The 19,000-nt window shown below is 39.7% G+C and overlaps 1 protein-coding gene and 1 pseudogene across 2 annotated transcripts; both read right to left on the minus strand.

Annotated features, from left to right (window-relative positions):
* Positions 1-924: 924 nt before the first annotated feature.
* On the minus strand, positions 925-6,411 carry LOC118741264 (trypsin-1-like). 2 transcript variants are annotated; one of them, XM_036473176.1, is made up of 3 exons: positions 3,611-6,411; positions 1,599-1,633; positions 925-1,538 (listed from the first exon to the last, which is right to left on the minus strand). In XM_036473176.1, exons 1-3 carry the CDS (start codon positions 3,752-3,754, stop codon positions 983-985), a joined length of 735 nt encoding a protein of 244 aa, XP_036329069.1. In that variant the 5' UTR covers positions 3,755-6,411; the 3' UTR covers positions 925-982. The 2 variants fall into 2 exon arrangements, with proteins under 2 accessions (XP_036329069.1, XP_036329071.1); XM_036473178.1 differs by lacking the exon at positions 3,611-6,411 and adding an exon at positions 1,840-1,933.
* Positions 6,412-6,479: 68 nt separating this feature from the next.
* Positions 6,480-10,776, minus strand: LOC118741260 (annotated as a pseudogene).
* Between the last annotated feature and the right edge of the window lie 8,224 nt (positions 10,777-19,000).

Consider the following 19,000-nt stretch of genomic DNA (forward strand, 5'->3'; position numbering starts at 1 on the left):
CAGTCTACCGTTGGAGTTCTACCAGAAATACGCTTCAGTCTTTAAACCTTCCGGAAGTTATTGGACTGGTCGAAATTATAGGTACTAGGGTGTTGGCCAGCATCTCAATATCTTCGTTCTCTAGCACCTTATCTGCACGTTCCCTCTCATCAGCTCTCAACGCCCAATAACGGCATGGCACGTGCCTTTATAGGCAGCATCTTTGCTTTCAGCTTGGCATGCCTCATCCAAATCCAATAACTTCCACGGCAGTGGTACTCTAACTGTCCGCCCGATACTGTTTGATGTCAGAAGGTTCGATTGTTTCCGGTTCACTCGTGCCCAGAAATCTGGATTGCGTTGTATGAGGAGAATCTATCACATACCTATTTTTTATTTACTACAACAGAGATCGATGTAAACTAGAATGTGTAATCTCACTCTACGAGATTGTAAGGTTGTGGGAATTTCGCAGCTGGAATAAAGCCTACCTCCACAAGAGTTTGTGGCTTTAATTTCAATCAAACAAGACGGCCATATAATTTTTGAGATTTTGTAAAATCGTGCAGTTTCCAATTTGGCAATGGTAGAACTAGCAGAAGCCACCGAATGCAAAAATGGCCCAAACAGCCAAAAAGGTACCGACTAAGGATTCTATACTTGTGATTTCATATTCTAGGAACCCGGCATCATAGTTGTGATTCCCCAAACAAATAGGGTGGGTACCAGATATTCACATATGCAAATTACTTTTGAGACTTCCTTGTACTATGCGTCGATCTTGGACTTCTACCAAAACGTCTCTATCAAAATGAATTTCGGTTATTTTCGAAGATGTAAGATGCTCGATTTATAAAGAAAAAACGGAATTTCAATGCAAAGAGTACTGCAATCTCAATACATGCTCGATTCTATCGACTCGTTTTTAAAATCATCAAGGTCACACTTATTTTCGTCTTATTTAATTCATTTTTACAACAATTTACAATTTCATAAACGTACGCTAAACCCCACTATGCTGCCGCAACCACTCGCGCGCATACTGCACACGCGAGTACACACCGGGGTATTCCGGTCTGGCACAACCATAACCCCACGACACCACACCCACCAGCACACCATCTTTGTTGGTCAGCGGACCACCCGAGTTGCGTTGGCAAGCGTCTTTGCCACCTTCGAGGTATCCAGCGCAAATCATACGCTCTGTAACGCCACCAAATTGTTTGTACTTCTCGGAACAGAGATCCTGATTGAAGATCGGCACCTCAGCCTGCCGCAACCATTGCCGTGATTCGCTCTCATTCTGCGTATTACCCCAGCCGGTCACATAGCAAATATCGCCATCCATGAATTCGTCACTCGCTCCCGGCAACTTGACCGACTTTTTATTCTCTGAGAATTGGATCTCCTTATCGAGACGCAGCAAAGAGAAATCGTAATCCACATTGGAGTAATTGAACTTTTCATGCTGTACAATTTCGTTGACGCGCAGCAATTGTCCGCCGCTAGAAGCTTCCGAAGAACCGATGCGTACCTTTAGTTTTTCGGCGGTTTTTCCGCTGAAAGAGATGGAGATTAAAGTAGATAAGGATGAGATGCATAAAAACTAAGGAACTTACGCAGTACAATGAGCGGCCGTTAGTACCCAGCGAGGCTAAGCGGAAAGAAAGAGAAGAGTTTACTAAGGCAATGAAGTAAGTTAGGTATGAGGGTGCCTTTATAGAGACAACCTCGAAAGTATCCATATATTTCATATATTACGAGACCACGCCTTAGATTTACCAAGCCTGGTCGCCGTAATCTTCGGGGAAGTGTGCGTCTTCTTCTGCTAAAAACAAATCGCCTTTTCTGCTAACTTACCGCTATAATCGAACCTCCACATATGTGTCCACTAGGCTGGGTCGATTTTGTATGGTGGAAAATAAAAGGCATTTAACCGTATTGTAATAGTAATATTATGATGGCTTAGGTTTAAGCCAATTGTTATTGGTCACGAAAGATTAATTTACAACTTATCTTTAGCCCGCGCAATTGAATCAAAGTGTATGAGTTTTCAAAATTAAACTTTGGCTTGTAATATCTATGCAATGTGTTAATTGTTCTAAACAGGACGATATATCAAATTAAGGGTTATTAAATTTAGTATCTCACGTTCATTTATCATTTTTCAATAAGTTTACAAGTTTTTAAGGTATTAAGATAAATCTTCCAAAAACTTTAATTTCCCTTATGAATTTTCAATTCTTCATTACTTCAGCAACCAAGTGAAAAATTCAAAAAAGTGAAACGAGATTTATTTCAAACGTTGTAATGTTTTCGAATGTTTATATTTAGATATGGTCAGTTTTCAAGATCGTGGTGAATGAGGTCAAACATGTATTTTGAAAGATTAGGAATCGTTTGATAAGTTAATAGTAGTTTCCAGCATATAAGTATTTACATACATTAACATAATACCATTAGGGTGAGAAGTTTTAAGTCCATTTATGCAGTCTTGAAAATTTTTCGCGGTTTCTAAATCTGCCGTTATATGAAAGTAGGGGATGTGCAATAAGGTTTTAGATATACATAAATATTTTAGTTAATTCCATTATGTGAAAAAAGTGACTGTAGGTAAATGCAATAGTCTTTAACATATCCTGGGAAATCCTTTTGAGGACTCTCCAATTGGACGATATTGCTTTGCATTTAGCTTGAACGAAAAAAGTCACTCCCTGGCACACTTTTCTGTAATCCGGTTCTATCATCTAAAAGTTATTTATACAATTGAAGAGAATTTTTTTTATAAAAAACTAGAGATCCACTTAAATTTTTCGATATAACTTTGGTAAATGCTACTCTATCGGTGCGTAATAATCACCAAATTGAGGGCGATACTTAATGTTATTGATTTTTGATAATAATTTGATTAAAATCGTTCAGATTATAAACAAATTATTTTAAAATAAAAGAAATTTTGAACAAAATTTTTTGTCATTTTCTTATATTTGAAATTTTTATATTGTATGCCTAAACATTAGTAAACTAATTAGTGTTTCTAGAAGTTGTGCCTATTCAGTGTTCTCATACTCATTTGCATAAACAAAATTTTTCCACGATGATGGAAAATAATGACTTTTCTATTAGAGTTACCGAAATTGTCCCTAAATTTGCAAAAAATCGCAAATTATAGCTAATATTAAAAAAAGATTAAAATATTTGGAACCAGCGATCTAAATGCACGACAGCAATATTAATGCTGTTCTTTACATCTTTTGACTCTAGGCCAGTGCAGTTATCAAGGGAACAATTCATATATTATTGAAAACAGATAACTTTGAGATTAACGATAAACTAAAGGGCTGCGAGAAATGAAATTTGACTTTTTACAACAAAACTGTTTGCTGAACCCAGAATTTTTAACAAGAATTGATCTTATTTGACTAGGGTGCTGTGGGTCACTTGGCGGTCGATGCGCGGGCTCTTACAACTAAAATAAAACACTAATATTTTGCAGGCTTGTTGTTGACTTCATGATACAATATATTTTCACTATTACCAAGGGATTTGATTAAAATTAAATTTTCGACCCTCCCTAGTGTCCACCGCTTGTCTGTAGTGAAATCTGATGTGGCGCATTGGTAATATTTACTTTGTAGCCACCAACAATGCGTCCATCAAGGCGTGGCCGCGGTAAGATAACATCGGAGGGTAAGGCTGCTTCGTCCATACGCGCCGTATTCACTTTTTGTCCCCTCAGTGGCTGTGGAATGATGCATGCTGCAAGGAATAACATGAAAAGAGACGGGGGTTAATAATTTGAAATCCAAGATTGTTGGAAAAATGGCATGGCTTTACTGCTGGAAGTTCTCAAACGAACCATAATAGGCTTAGCTCTGGAACCCAAACACTCTTAATCAAAGCCTGGCGCTAGGAACTTTTGGATTCTCACACACAAAGCCGAACGGTTCTCATGAACACTCTTCCTCCAGATTTGGGAGTATATATTTAAAAGCCTATAGACCAAATAAAATCGGAGGTTCAAACTGCTTACTTCTGTAGCTAGGTAGGAGATGGTAAGCGTCTTGTATACTAGTTGGGTGGTGGATGAACTTTGGTAGCGGTATTTACGAAGTATTGGATCTCGTCCATGAGTTATCGAATATATCTTCTGGTGGTCAAATGTACCCTACTGAGGTAACCGAGCAGAAATTACTCAAAACATTATTTTATTTACTAAAAAAAAGAGTCTAACCGGCATGAGGGACATAACTCTTTAGAGGGTCGTGCTTAGTGAAGTACCTTAAACCTGGAGGAAACATTTGCACTCGACTTTCTTCTTAGCTTCGAGAGTCCGAATGGTGCCCAAGCGTCTGGCAGGTGAGCCCTGTGGTTGCATCCCTAAGATCCAAGTATAGCAGTAGCCACGTAAAACGAGGGTGCGATTCAAAAACTACATATGTTTGCCGACCATCCTCGAACTTAAGCCTCTTCGCCTAACCATAGAGCAAAACGCAAAATGAGCTGTACTAAGTTTTGGTGGAGAAGGATATGGTAACGCAAAGTTAAAGCTGGGGCCTGCGCTACATCTAGCTCTATTTCGTAGAGACATGAGTAAAACCATGATTTTTAAAGAGAGGCTTACTCCATAATAAACAAGGTAGGCGGATGGCTATGTAATTAGTCTGCGCGCGGAGTTCAATTTATCTGGAAATTACCGGAGAATTTGTAACGAATAGTGTGAAATAAGATAGCGAACAGCATTGGAAACGAGACTGCAGCTAACATTCCTATCAGTTCCGAGCCCTTCCTCGCTGTGAAGTGAGTGAAGAAGGAAGTGAGTCATTTCACGACACTCCGCATGGCGGGCACTCGTCGGGCACAAATGAGTTCACTCTGATCAGATAAGAGTTAAGATTTCTGCAATATCCACAGCGAAATTGTGCTATCGTCGGCGATAGTTTGGGAATCGATGTAAGTTGAGACCGACTCCCTGTGAATGCCGTTTATGGCCTGTCGGTATGCTGTCGGGTCCAGAGGTTGTTTTATGAACCCCTGTGTCTTCGTTCATTGCGTCTTATTAGTTCAGGATAACCACAAAATCACAGCGCAACTTAAAACCTCTCCACCAATAGACTCGCATATTCTCAACAACGTTTTTTCATCCGAGTACTGCGTAAGAGCGATTTGAAGACTTTGTTTTGGTGCGGCAAAAGGGGGCAACTCTTAAAGGTGACACGAGATTTTTAACCGTCAGAAACTGTGCAATTCGTGTGGGTTCCTTTGACAGCTCTACCCCTTTTGTCCTGATATTAATCAAGGTAACTTTACAGTGAAAAAGCGAGCTAGATCGGAGAGGTAGCTGCTTGCTTTCGACCTCAGGTCTTCAGTCTCCTTTGGCGAACCACAGCATCGAAATATCGTCACTATGCACAAATCTTCATCCTCTGGCTGAGGGGCTCCAATATAACTAAAATAAAAGCTGCCAGAAATATAGTATCCTCAGGGACGTTCTAATTTCCACTTTAATTTGCATTGGGTAATTGAATCCAAGTCGGCGTTTGATAAATTTGCATGCTGCCAAAACCCAAGTATGATAAGATTCCGAGGCAAAACGTTGTTAAGGATTTTTATAGTTGTATTGTGGAACGATTTTCCGTCATCCCTTGTCCGGTTTCGGGTTGTGCCAACTTCAGTTTCATTTTTCGTTCCATGAAACCGGTTTGTCTCCAAACCAAATTTGACAAGGGATGATGGAAAAACGTTCCACAATACATCATACCCTGTCGGAAACACAAACAACCAAAAATAAATTTTTATAGTTCTTTCGAATTTGGAATCTCCGAACAAACTGTATTGGTAAAAGTACAATCCAAGACTTTTGCCAGCAAGGCGACTTTTTGAATTATCTTCACTGAATGTACTTCTATAAGTCATGAACTTCAATGAAGGCTCAACACTTCGGCTTTCCAATTAAACCAGATTATTTCCTGTATTTTTTACAATAACAACGGTTACTAGTTTTAAACAAAATATTAGAAAAAAAAATAGTTCTCGGTAAATAACTAGTTAAAACAGAAAAAAAATATTCAACATACCTCCAGCTCACACTTCCTGCATTAATCCACATAATACCAAAACAGTAACAGCTAAACAATATGACTTAGTTCCCGACATAATATTAATCTTCTGCATAAAAAACTCCGAACACCGAACTCACTCCACATACGTCAATAACTCCAAGAAAAACTGTGCCTTATCAAGAAACTTGTTGCACCTTATATAGCACGCATAGCTGCAATAGCCGCCCCTCAAATCTAGACCACATTTCTATTAAATGGTGTTTTCTTTTTTTAATTGTGCACGCAACAATCTTGATCGCCCAGAGTTTTATAGCATACTCTATGTACATATGCGCACAGAATATATAGAACATTGTGATATGATTTAATTATATATATAATATTATATAATTTAAATAATTATAAATTACTGTAAAGTAATTTATTTAAATAAATTAACAAATTTTTTTAATATCTTAATGGGGCACGTTAATCAACCACATATATGAATTGGCGACCAACTTCGACAACTTTATCATCGACTTTCAATGAAACCTGCTTCTTCTCTACATCTATTAAAAATTCGCCCTCGGTCAATGGAGTCTTGCCGGTTTTGTAATCTTGGAATAATGGAATTTGGCGTGGTCCAAGCGCTGGATCATCATAGCGCCAAATTTTGAGAGTTGACAGGACAGCTGCGAATGCAAAAAAATACATATTATGGATACATATAAAACCCGCTGGCAAAAAATGTTAGCAAAAAGATTTTAGATAAAAAAGAAAATTAATTAAATAAATTCGTTTATGGAGCGCTTAGTCGTTTATAATTCATTAAATGACTGCACACACCTTTAAAGTTTATAAACCTTGCCAGTTTTTCAATCAACTGCTTTACCGTGTCGCCTTCACAAATGACTGTGTTTACTTGAAACATCCCAGATCGCTCAACTGGATTTACCAGTTCGACTGTCACATTCGGCGCTATCATAAACGCTATGAAAGGTGAGCCAGGACGCACCTCTTCACGCGTCTTCTCTGGTGCACTGGGATCGTCTGTGTATTTAACTTCTAAGTCAATCACCTAAGGAACAGAAAAATAGTCAATTAATATTCTTCTGTAGCTTAACATTTCCCAACCAACACCTACATCTAATGTATTTTTCAGATAGTCCAGATTGTTAAGCAGCACTTGTCGCTCGTCGAATTCCAAATTGATGGCGAGCGCATCAACTCCTTTGCCACTTTCCACTTTCTCGCGTATAATTTGCGCGAAGGGCATTACACGCTTCATGAACTTCTTTAGCTGCTCCTTTTGCTGCAGCGTTGCAGCAATAATTTTATTATCCGGAAACTTGCCATCTTTACTATACAACTCACGCAGCGTGTCGAGCACACAACACTGCCATGGTGGGTATGTTTTGGCCACCCAGACTAATGCGCGATCCGGCTTGACACTTGCCGGGTCCACTGCCTTCTCCTTGCCACCCTTGCCCTTCACATGAAGTAAATTCTTCAGATTGAGACGGAACGAATGCGCCGCTTCCATCAAATACTCAGATCGTTTAATATCAACGTCTTTGATTTCGCCTACGCTAGGCCAGCGCGCGTGCACTATGGACTGATTATTGCCTAGCAGGCCCCACACATAGTCGGCGACATGTGGACAAATGGGCGCCACAAGAAGTGCTTGGCGGCGTATAAACTCCAGCACCAACTGCTCATGCATACCTTGCACCCCAGACAGCTCGCGATATTTGTCACGCGCTAGTTGCAGCTCATAGAAACCAGTGCGAAGCGCTTCTTTGAACAACATTTTGCGATAATTCTCGTCGGTTTCGCGCGTCTTCAGATTCATTTCACTGATGAACACCTTGTCGTTGAAAGTGTCCGGTTCGCCTTTACGGAGCAATGCACGTGAAGCTAGCATCTCTTTCACCCACTCAATAAATGTGTACTGCCGAAGAATACCAGCATCGGCAGTGCTTACAACGAAGTTGGCATCTTCTACGCCGTCGCCGGAGTCGGCCAGACAAAGTCGCGTACCATCTGCAGAAAATTTCTCAACGGCTTCGTAGAGTGTAAGAAAATTGCCATCAGACTTGGACATTTTTGCGGAATTTAGCAGGAGATGACCATTGACTCGGGTGCCCAAAGGCCACTTGTCTTCGTTATTTGGCCAAATGGCAGCATGATTATAGAGCATAAATGTTAGATGGTTATTAATCAAATCCTTGCCGCTGACACGTAGGTCCATAGGGTACCAGTACTCGAATTCGCGACGCAAAATGTCTAGCGATTCTTTCTTTACCGGCAGCTTATCGGAATAGGGAGTTTCCTTAAAGAAAATGTAATCCCACACGTCGGGTATCATATCTTTGGCGGTAATGCCTTAAAAATGAGTAAAATATACATTTAACATAACAAACATTAAACTAAGCCAAATTCGACTAGCCTTAAGCAAGTGCTGCATCTTCCATAGGGACTTCGTCTGATATTCCCTACTCATGCAACTGCTCATTCTTACCTAGTGGACTCGGTGTTTCGCCTCTAAAAGATCCGGCTTGCAGTAGGTGCACAACTGTGTAGAAAGCCATATAAATTGTGGAATCGGATAACGATTCAATAAGCCACTGTTGGTCCCACGGCAGCTTTGTGCCAAGCCCATAAGTTCGAGAGCAGGCGTATTCGTGCAACCAATTCAAGCATGCTTCGAAGTTATTGCGCGCCTCTTCGTGGTATACCTCCATGCCATCTAGCATCTTCTTGGTCTGCGCTTGCCACACAGGCTCGCCGTAGTTCAAATACCATTGATTGCAAAGTGCCACTACACACTGATCGCCAGAACGGGAAAGAATTAGTTTTTCTGGTTCATAATAGATTTCTGCTTCATTCGCGGCTAAAAGTTTTTTCTGTAAATCTTTCTTTATATCCTGCACTTTTCGTCCAGCGAATTCACCAACCAAAAGTACGCCATCGTAAAATCCTTAATAAAATTATAAAAGTATGCATTACTTCAAACGTAAAGTGGTATATCAAGGTGTACCTTTCAAGTAGCAAAGCTCCTTCGCTTCAGCCAATTTATCTTTGTCATTCTGGGACTGTATTTTAAATTTTTCATAGGCATAGATAGCACATGTTTTTCCCAACGTGGGCACCTCTATGATAGGCACGGGCGTAAAAGATAGTACCATCTCATCCTTGATGTTGTACTTTTGACGGAATGCGTCTTTTTTCTGCAAATCTACTAAGGCCGCATAATCATCAGGCGAATCGGAAGGTACAGACGTCACAACCCCCGTGCCTTTATCTTCATTAATCGACAACATTGGCAAAGTGTAGATAACTTTGTGTGCTGTCATTGGCGCCGCAAGCGGTGTGCCCAACAAATCCTGACCAATCAGCTCGGCGATCTCTATCACCTTTCCTTCTTCGGCACTAAAGCCCTGGTAAGACATATTTCGCGCTGCGCGACGTGTGCTAATCCACACCTCATTTGAGCGTGATGTTTGCCAGGCAATGTACTTAATATCAGGATGCAACCAACAGTTTGTCTGGCCATACATAGTTTCTGGGCGGAGCGTGGCGGCCACCATATAAATGGGTGCATTAACTCCGCTGAAATGGTTTCAGTTTGTTTTTAGTAATGTTGGAATTTTCATTGAAATATTAATCACCTACCTCAGCTTTGCTGGCTTTTCAAGCAACTTCATTTTAATCAAGGAGTATTCTTGTGGGCCTACCCCCTCGCCCGTTGAACGATCGTGATCCATGCATGGTTGACCGTCTTTTGGCGAGTAAATGGTGTAACGCTTACCGTACATCACTTTGCCGCGATTTTTTAGATGGAGAAATTGCCAACGTACAAAGTTTTTAATTTACATGAAGGCCTAGACTTTTTAGATCCTTGATAGACAGAGGCGGAAAATAGTTCAACCAGTATTCTGCTTCTGCGAAATTCTTTATCTTCTCGTATTTCAACCCAAGACTTTGCATAATCTGCCACTGATATTTGGCGGCAGCTGTTTTGGCAACTGCCATGCTCTTCTTACCCTTGGATTTGTCTTTTGGCACCTCGCCTTGTTCCGGCTCTACGGGAACATTTGAGTTTTCTTCCAACGGAAATTTAGGCGGATAGCCAAAGTCTTGCAATTCTCGTTTCAACTTATCGGCGCATGCTTTAATAGGCATGCCAGTGCAGTGAAAACCAAATGGCCAAAGCACACGTCGTCCCTTTAGCCGATGATAACGCATAGCAAACTCGGCTTTAGATAGCGAGAATGTATGACCCAAATGTAGGCGACCATTCATGTAGGGAAACGGAAAAGTGACAAAGAACTTCTCATCCAGACTTTGGCGTGGCTCAGCTGGCGCATCAGTTTCGTGTACATGTTCAGCTTCCCAGCGTTGCTGCATATCACGCTCAATTTTCTGAAGATACTCCACCTTAAAGGTGCCCTTTCGTTCGATGTTTGCCTATAATTTAATACAGAGATTAGCAATTTGAATAAAACATGAATCACTGAGTGCATAGCTGTCCACGTTATTGCATCAGATTGCACTCGTGGCGTAGCAAAATGTGCAATCTACAGTGAAGATGTATTATTCCTGTTTGTACTGAAGGATCGCTCGTATTTGCGGGAAATATATACTTACCTTTTCGTTTAATGTCTGTGTTGTTTTATTGGAATTGAATAAATACACTCAAATACGCAAAGAAAATAAAAAACGCTAAACGAGCAGCGAAACTGCAACGTGTTCCCGGCAACAGCTGTTGAATTTGTGATGGCAAAGCATCGATGTCATTATCGATAGAATCGACTATCGATACTATCGATGATATTTTACATGGTATCAAGGTACATTGAACAGGTAGTATCAGTATAGCAGCTGATTTGATTTATTTTCAAATTATTTGGTCTCGAAAATGTCAAATATTTTTAATTTTTTCTCACAAAAATTCTGAATTGTTAAAATCCATTTGCATGTGAAACCTTTTTCCATACAAAACAAGCGATTGAATAGCAGCTTTTGGAACGTTCGCACAACTCAGCAGCACGACCGCTGATTACTGGGCCTTGCAAAGGATGGATCAATGCTTCGAGAAGCAAACAAATTTACTAGGAAAGAAAGTTGCATCAATTTTTATTTTTTCCAATTTCAATTTTTTATTTTTTATAATTTTTTGTATTTCACATGGCACGCTTTGATTTAGAAGAAAAAATTCAGAACAGTTTTTGACACTTTCGATACCAGAAGCAACAACAAAATACACGCAAATGTTGTTTTTGCTCTACTGATACTACCTGTTCAATGTGCCTTGCATGGTATAAAGCATATGTATATGTAATACTCCTATATTGGCAGTAAGAGCTAGTACCGTCCGAAAACACTACAGTACAGATATATCAATAAACACTTACGAAAGAAAAGGAGCACATACGTTTATAAATAACATGTGCACAACTTCTTCTTCTTATTTGGCGCTGTAACCGCCTAAGCGATTTTGGCCGAGTCCAAAACAGCACGCCAGTCATTTCTCTTCTGTGCTAACTGACGCCAATTGAAAATGCCAAGTGAAGCCAAGTCCTTCTCCACCTGGTCTTTCCAACGCAGAGGAGGCCTTCCTCTTCCTCTGTTACCAGCATCGCGGCCCGCGTTGAATATTTTCAGAGCAGGAGCGTTTCTGTCCATCCGAACGACATGGCCAAGCCAGCGGAGCCGCTGAATTTTAATTCGCTGCACTATGTCTATATCGTTGTAAAGCTCATACAGCTCATCGTTAAATCGTCTGCGATATTCGCCATCACCAACGCGTAAAGGTCCGTAAATCTTTCGCAGAATCTTTCTCTCGAAAACTCCAAGAGCCGCCTCATCAGATGCTTTCATTGTCCATGCTTCCGCGCCATACACCAGCACAGGCATGATGAGTGACTTATAGAGTGTGATCTGTGTACGACGAGAGAGGACTTTACTTCTCAATTGCCTACTCAGCCCAAAGTAGCACTTGTTGGCAAGAGTGATTCTCCTTTGGATTTCAAGGCTGACATTATTATTGGTGTTAATGCTGGTTCCCAAATAAACGAAGTCGTCTACTTTTTCAAACTTGTAACTGTCAACAGTGACGTGGGTGCCAAGACGCGTATGCTCTGACTGTTTGTGTGCTGACAGGAGATACTTCGTTTTGTCCTCGTTCACCACCAGACCCATTCGCTTTGCTTCTCTATCCAATCCCGAGAAGGCAGAACAGACGTAGCCCTTGTTTTTACCGATAATATCGATGTCGTCGGCATACGCCAGCAATTGTACGCTCTTATAAAGTATTGTGCCTGAGCGGTTCAGTTCTGCGGCTCTTATTATCTTCTCCAACATAAGATTAAAGAAATCACACGAAAGGGAGTCCCCTTGTCTGAAACCTCGTTTGGTATCAAACGGCTCGGAGAGGTCCTTCCCTATTCTGACGGAGCTGGTGGTATTGCTCAACGTCATTTTACACAGCCGTATTAGTTTCGCGGGGATACCAAATTCAGACATCGCGGCATAAAGGCAACTTCTCTTCGTGCTGTCGAAAGCGGCTTTGAAATCGACAAATAGATGGTGTGTGTCGATCCTACTCTCCTTTTCCAAGATTTGGCGTATTGTGAATACCTGATCTATGGTGGATTTTCCAGGCCTAAAGCCACACTGATAAGGTCCAATCAGCTCGTTGACGGTGGGCTTCAGTCTTTCGCACAATACGCTCGATAAGACCTTGTAACCTATGCTTAGAAGGCTAATTCCGCGGTAGTTGGCGCGTATGGCGGGGTCGCCTTTCTTGTGGATTGGGCAGAGCACACTTAAATTCCAGTCGTCGGGCATGCGTCCATCTGACCATATTCTGCATACGAGCTGATGCATGCACCTCATCAGCTCCTCGCCGCCGTACTTGAATAGCTCGGCTGGCAGGCCGTCAGCTCCAGCAGCTTTGTTGTTTTTCAGCCCCGTAATCGCTATTCGTACCTCGTCATAGTCAGGCGGTGGGACAGCTACTCCATCATCATCGACTGGGGACTCGGGTTCGTCTTCCTCACTACTTTCAGCGCTGCTACCATTCAGTAGGTTATAAAAGTGTTCCCTCCACAATTTAAGTATATTCTGGACATCGGTCACTAGGTCGCCATTGTTGTTCTTACAGGAGTTCGCCCCGGTCTTGAAACCTTCCGTAAGTCGCCTAACCCTCTGGTAGAATTTTGGCGTTCTTCCTGTCGGCCAGCATCTCAAGCTCTTCGCACTCACGTATTTCGGCCTCTCTCTTCTTATTGCGGCAAATACGTCTCGCTTCCTTCTTCAGTTCCCTATAACGGTCCCACATGGCTCGCGTTGCGCCCGATCGCAGCGTGGCCCTGTAGGCGGCATCTTTTTTCTCTGCGGCTTCTTGACATTCCTCATCGTACCAGTTGTTCTTTCGGGCTCGCTGAAATCCAACTACTTCTTCGGCGGCGGTACTTAATGATCGGGAAATGTGGTTCCACTGCTCGCGTACGTCGGATTGTTGAAGAGTGCTCTCAGAGAGCAGGTGTGTGAGTCGAGTGGCGAATAAATTGGCCGTCTGTTGTGATTGCAGCTTTTCGACGTTAAGCTTTCCTTGCATTGTTGGGCGCACATTTTTGCTGCACAGAGGCGGGTGCGTATCTTGGCTACAACAAGATAGTGGTCCGAGTCGATGTTTGGCCCTCGGAGTGTACGTACGTCCAAAACGCTTGAAGCATGCCTTCCGTCTATCACAACATGATCGATTTGGTTTCTCGTTTTTCGATCTGGAGACAGCCATGTAGCTTGGTGGATGTTCTTATGCTGGAACCTAGTACTACATATTACCATATTTCGGGCCCCGGCGAAGTCGATCAGCCTTAGTCCGTTATCAAAAACGGCGCTCAAGTACTCAATACATTGACAAAAACTGTACTAGACTGTCTCGCTTTGATTTCGGAATGCTTACACATTGAGAAGCTAGCTTACTGCCAATATAGAAGTATTAAATATATGGTATAAAGGGTATGTCAGATGAAACTTTATAGCTTTGCGTGACATTTGAAACTTTTGCCAGCAAAGCGCAGAGCCCAAAAGGTTTGTCGCAATGCACGCCAATAAACAATTTTATATTCCGATGTAATCACCATTTTGTAATTTTGAATCAGGGATATAATTAAATTTTATGTTTCCGCATAAAAACCTGAAATTGAATGGAACCAAATGAAAATTAAGCTAGCTGATGCTCAACGCGCGAAAACAGCTGGGACCTGGCCATCTATGTGCCGTAGGTTATGCATACATTTCATCTTATCTGCTAAAAAGCCTGATTATGGCAACTTAACTTAACTTAACGGAACGTAGAACTTAGAAAATTAAAATGAAACAGATTTCGACGTGGCATTAAGTTACGTTAAGTTTCAGCAGTTCAATTATAAGCAGCACCCATTTAACAGAATTTTTAAGAGAGAGCCTTAAGTTACGTTAGGTTGCCATAATCAGACCAAAAGCGAACCTGTGTCGTAAATCGAAGAAAGCGTTTTATCGGGCATAGCATTAGGTGCGTTCGTTTAAAATCTCCAGCAGAAGCCAACCAACTGCCAAATTCCGGCGAAATGTCAGCTGTTCTCTCACAAGAGAGAAATATCCAAAATAGTACGCGAACAGAAAATTTGCAGAAACTTGCAAGTTAGACGAACAGCTGATATAATTTTTGTTTACATACAAAAGTGTAAAATTTAAAACGTACGAAAAGTCGTCGCAAAGTGTTATACTGACACAGTTTATTGATTAAACAAATAACTACTTATTTCTTACAAGTTTAATTAGTCGCACTTTGTAATTTTTATCTTCCAACCATCAAATTCAAGTTTGTGATTTGCGTAAATGCCAACCAGCTGTTTTTCATCAGCTGTTTTCCTATTGGCAAATTGCTGTGGGCAAAAATTTTTCCAACAGAAACTAACAGCTTCCCCTCAAAATGAAATGTCACTTTGCTCTCTCAATTTCCCCTACTTTGCAAGTTTTTTGCGTACGCGAACGCAAAAACCCGTAAGTTTTGGTGAAACTTGAACAATTAACAGCTACGCGAACGCACCTATTAACGGACCCACAGCATCGATAACACGTGTCCACAAAAAAAAATCGATGAAAGTAATAATGCAGCGTTTTTCCTGCATTTAAAATGCAACATTTAGCACTTTCGAAGATATGTTTTCGAAGAACGTTCATGCTATCGCATTTAGCAAATGTACATTTACGCGAGTTCGAAATCGTATGCTTTTGACAAACAGCCGTGTTCCAGTCGCTTATTCAGATCCGTATGCATTACGATAAATTCTCACGGAAAAGATAATGTGCAAAAACCCCTACTGAAAAGGAAAAATAAATTCTAAACCGAAAATTCAATACAAAAACCTGAATTGTTTTAACCATAACCGAACATTTGTTTGTGTATATATTCATTTGTCGGTGCTGCCAATTATATTTTCCACACCTAATTAGGAAACGAAACAAACAGAGTTGATCACAAATTAATCCAGATTTCTATCAGCATCATATCGATGTTGAATTTGCGTAACCTTTCTTTATCCAAATAATGTAAAATAATAAATGAAATCTCGATCGGCGATCACTGAAACGCAGCTAGCGGTTGTATACTCGAAAAAGCAATGTTGCCACTTTTTCTCATTACACCATGTTCGAATCGTGGAAATTTTGGAAGATCACAGGGTTGCTTTTAGTATTTAGATTCTAAATGCAAAGATTGAGTTGCATTTAGTTGACGAATTTTGTATGGATAAATGTACATTTAGAGTAGCATTTAGAGCTAAATGCGCTAAATGTACATTTACGCGCAAGCAAAAACAGCCCATTACGCGTAAGCAAAAACAGCCCATTACCCTAGACCAAACCTAGTCCATGGTATGTTTTTGGGGTCGCTGAACACGAATCTGAACTCCGCTTTGCTCCATCCCGTCTGTATTTTTTTCTAACCTCAAAAAACATCTCAGATTTTACGCGGTTTGGTCAAAGGGACCTGTCATCGATTTTTTTTTGTGGACCTCTGTAACTAATTTGGCGAATTTTGGTTTTTTGAGGCTAAGCAGTTGGTCATCGAAGCAAGTCAGCACAATTCTGAATCCTCCCGGGGAAATTGTTCTCGGATTTTTTTATCCCGAGAAAGATATCCTCCGATAATCCACTCCCAGGCAGTAGCATTTTCCCTGAAAATTTAGGAGGAGAGAATTCGAACTTTGAAAGAGCTGTTTGACACTTAGAAATTAAATTAAGAAAATCAGCTGATCACAAACATATCGCTAGCTTAGAGTGAAATGTTGTTAAGTCCACTTTTCATGAACAATTAATTTTTGATGCAGGAAGCAAGGAAAATTGAAAATGCACCGTTTCTGAAAGGATCTAACTACTTGTTTTATTTCTACCCGTTTTATTCCGTGATGTGCAAATTTGCTAAGTTCAAAGTAGTCACAGAAAATTTGATAAGTCCAAAAAAATATGAATATTTTTTTTACGCTATCGAATTCGATTTGTATTGAGGGTTTTGTATGTATATTAGGCTGGGTCGATTTTGTATGGGGGAAAATAAAAGGCATTTGACCGTATTGTAATAGTAATATTATGATGTCTTAGGTCTAAGCCAATTGTTATTGGCCAAGAAAGATTAATTTAAAATGTATCTTTAGCCCGCGCAATTGAATCAAAGTGTATGAATTTTGAGAATGAAATTTTGGCTTGTATTATCTTTGGAATGCGTTCATTGTTATAAACAGGGCGATATATCAAATTAAGGGTTATTAAATTTAGTACCTAACGTTCATTTATCATTTTTCAATAAGTCTAAAAATTTTTAAGATATTAAAATAAAAAATAAGAAAACTATAATTTTCCCTTATGAATTTTCAATTCTTCATTACTTCAGCAACCAAGTGAAAAATACAAAAAAGTGAGACGAGATTTATTTCAAACGTTTTAATGCTTTCGGATGTTTATATAATATTAAAATTACCATGGACTTGGTCACACCGATTTGGTCAGTTTTCAAGATCGTGGTGAATGAAGTCAAATATGTATTGTCAAAGATTAGGAATAGTTTGATAAGTTAATAGTAGTTGCAAGCATAAATATAAGTATTTGCATACATTAACATAATAGAATAAGGCGTTGTACGAAAGTAGGGGACGTGCAACAAGTGTTTAAATAAATATTTTAGTTAATTCCATTATGAGAAAAAGTAACTGTAGATAGGTAAATGCAATAGTCTTTAACATATCCTAGAAAATCCTTTCGAGGACTCTCCAATTGGACCATATTGCTTTGCATCCAGCTTGAACGAAAGAAGTCACTCTCTGGCATACTTTTCTGTAATCCGGTTCTTTCATTAAAAGGTTCTTTATAAAAATGAAGAGAATTTTTTTTAGAAAAAAACTGGAGATCCATTTAAGTTTTTCGATATAACTTTGGTAAATGTTACTCGATCGGCACGTAATAATTACCAAATTGATAATAATAATAATGATATTATAAGTATGTAAAGCTGCTCGTCAAAACCTAGACCATACGATGTTCTCGCCCCTCGACAGGCAATGGCAAACCTCTGCCATGAAAAACAGCATAAAACTGTAAGTCCCTTCCCTTTTTGTGACAACATTAAGGCGCACGCCGCAAATCGGAGGAGAAGCTCGGCCAAACATATGTGTAAGCGCCAATCTATTACACAAGGGGAAAAAATGGGAAACAATTTCGTTGCATCAAATGTTAATGCTTTTTTATGCTGATTACTATAAGTGACCATCAATTCAAGGGGCAGGGATGGTATTTTCAGGGATAGTAGTCGAGACTTCTAGCGTTAATTTAAGCCTAATATCACCTTTAGTTTCTTTGCTTTGGCTTCTAAAATATTGAAAAAAACGCGATTTTTTGACAATGGAGACTTTACACTTACGGATTCGTAATCAGCATAAAAAAGTCTATCAAAAAGCTTTAACATTTGATGCAACAAAATCACTGTTCCCTTTTGTTATTTTTATTATTCAAAGCACCTAAACCATTTGTTCTAACAAATTGTTTCTTAAAATTTACCTACGAGAGGGATTTTTCGTATTGTACATATTGGAAAAATTCATCGAAAATTTGCTAAGTCCAACAAACAAATTTTAAGAAAAAATTAGAAAAATTGCTAAGTCACAAAACTATCTAAAAAATTTGTAAAAAAGCAGACTTTTTTATTATTTTTTTTTTAGTAAAGGGTAAATGAAAAACGCGAAACATTGCATTCAAAGTTTTGGAAAATACTTAAAGAAAAATACTTAGGAACGTTTTTTGTGTCTCCTGTACAATTGAAAAAAATGGACTTAGCAACTTTGCACTCTAAGCTAGCGATATGTTTTTATATAAACAAAAGAAAATATGGTAAACAGTTATTAGATCCCACTCGTATGTAAGCTTGGCAGCTCTGGTATACAGGTGGGCACTTTTCGAATTTCGAATTCGTATGACAGTTGACTGACAGCTGATACAGAACCAAATGTTTGTAAACGTTTCCTGAAGTGTTTTTGCTGAAATTAGTCGAGAACGCAGAACGTATACTTAAACGCAGTCTGTATACGCAGAATTTTGTCGATTACTGGAGCCCTCAGTGTTGCTTACTACACTGTTGCCACTCTTCAATGCCTTTTCATAAACTTACCCTTTCAACTACAATTTTTCGTGCTATAATAGATTGTAACTAAATATAAACTACTTAGTTTTCAACAAAAACCTTATATAATAGTAAATTTCAAATATTTTAAACATATTTCGAATAGGAACTTATAACTTTTTTACCATCTACAAAACTGACGAAGTGGCAACCATCTAAAGAAGGAGAAATCAGCTGACACGGAAAAATCTAAATTCCGCAGATTTCTGCGCTACGGGCTACAACTACAGAAAAATTCTGCGGTGTTGAGTTTTCA

This window comes from Rhagoletis pomonella, unplaced genomic scaffold (assembly GCF_013731165.1).
Source record: "Rhagoletis pomonella isolate Grant_MI unplaced genomic scaffold, Rhpom_1.0 Rhpom_scaffold_00006, whole genome shotgun sequence".
Taxonomy (NCBI): Eukaryota; Metazoa; Arthropoda; class Insecta; order Diptera; family Tephritidae; genus Rhagoletis; species Rhagoletis pomonella.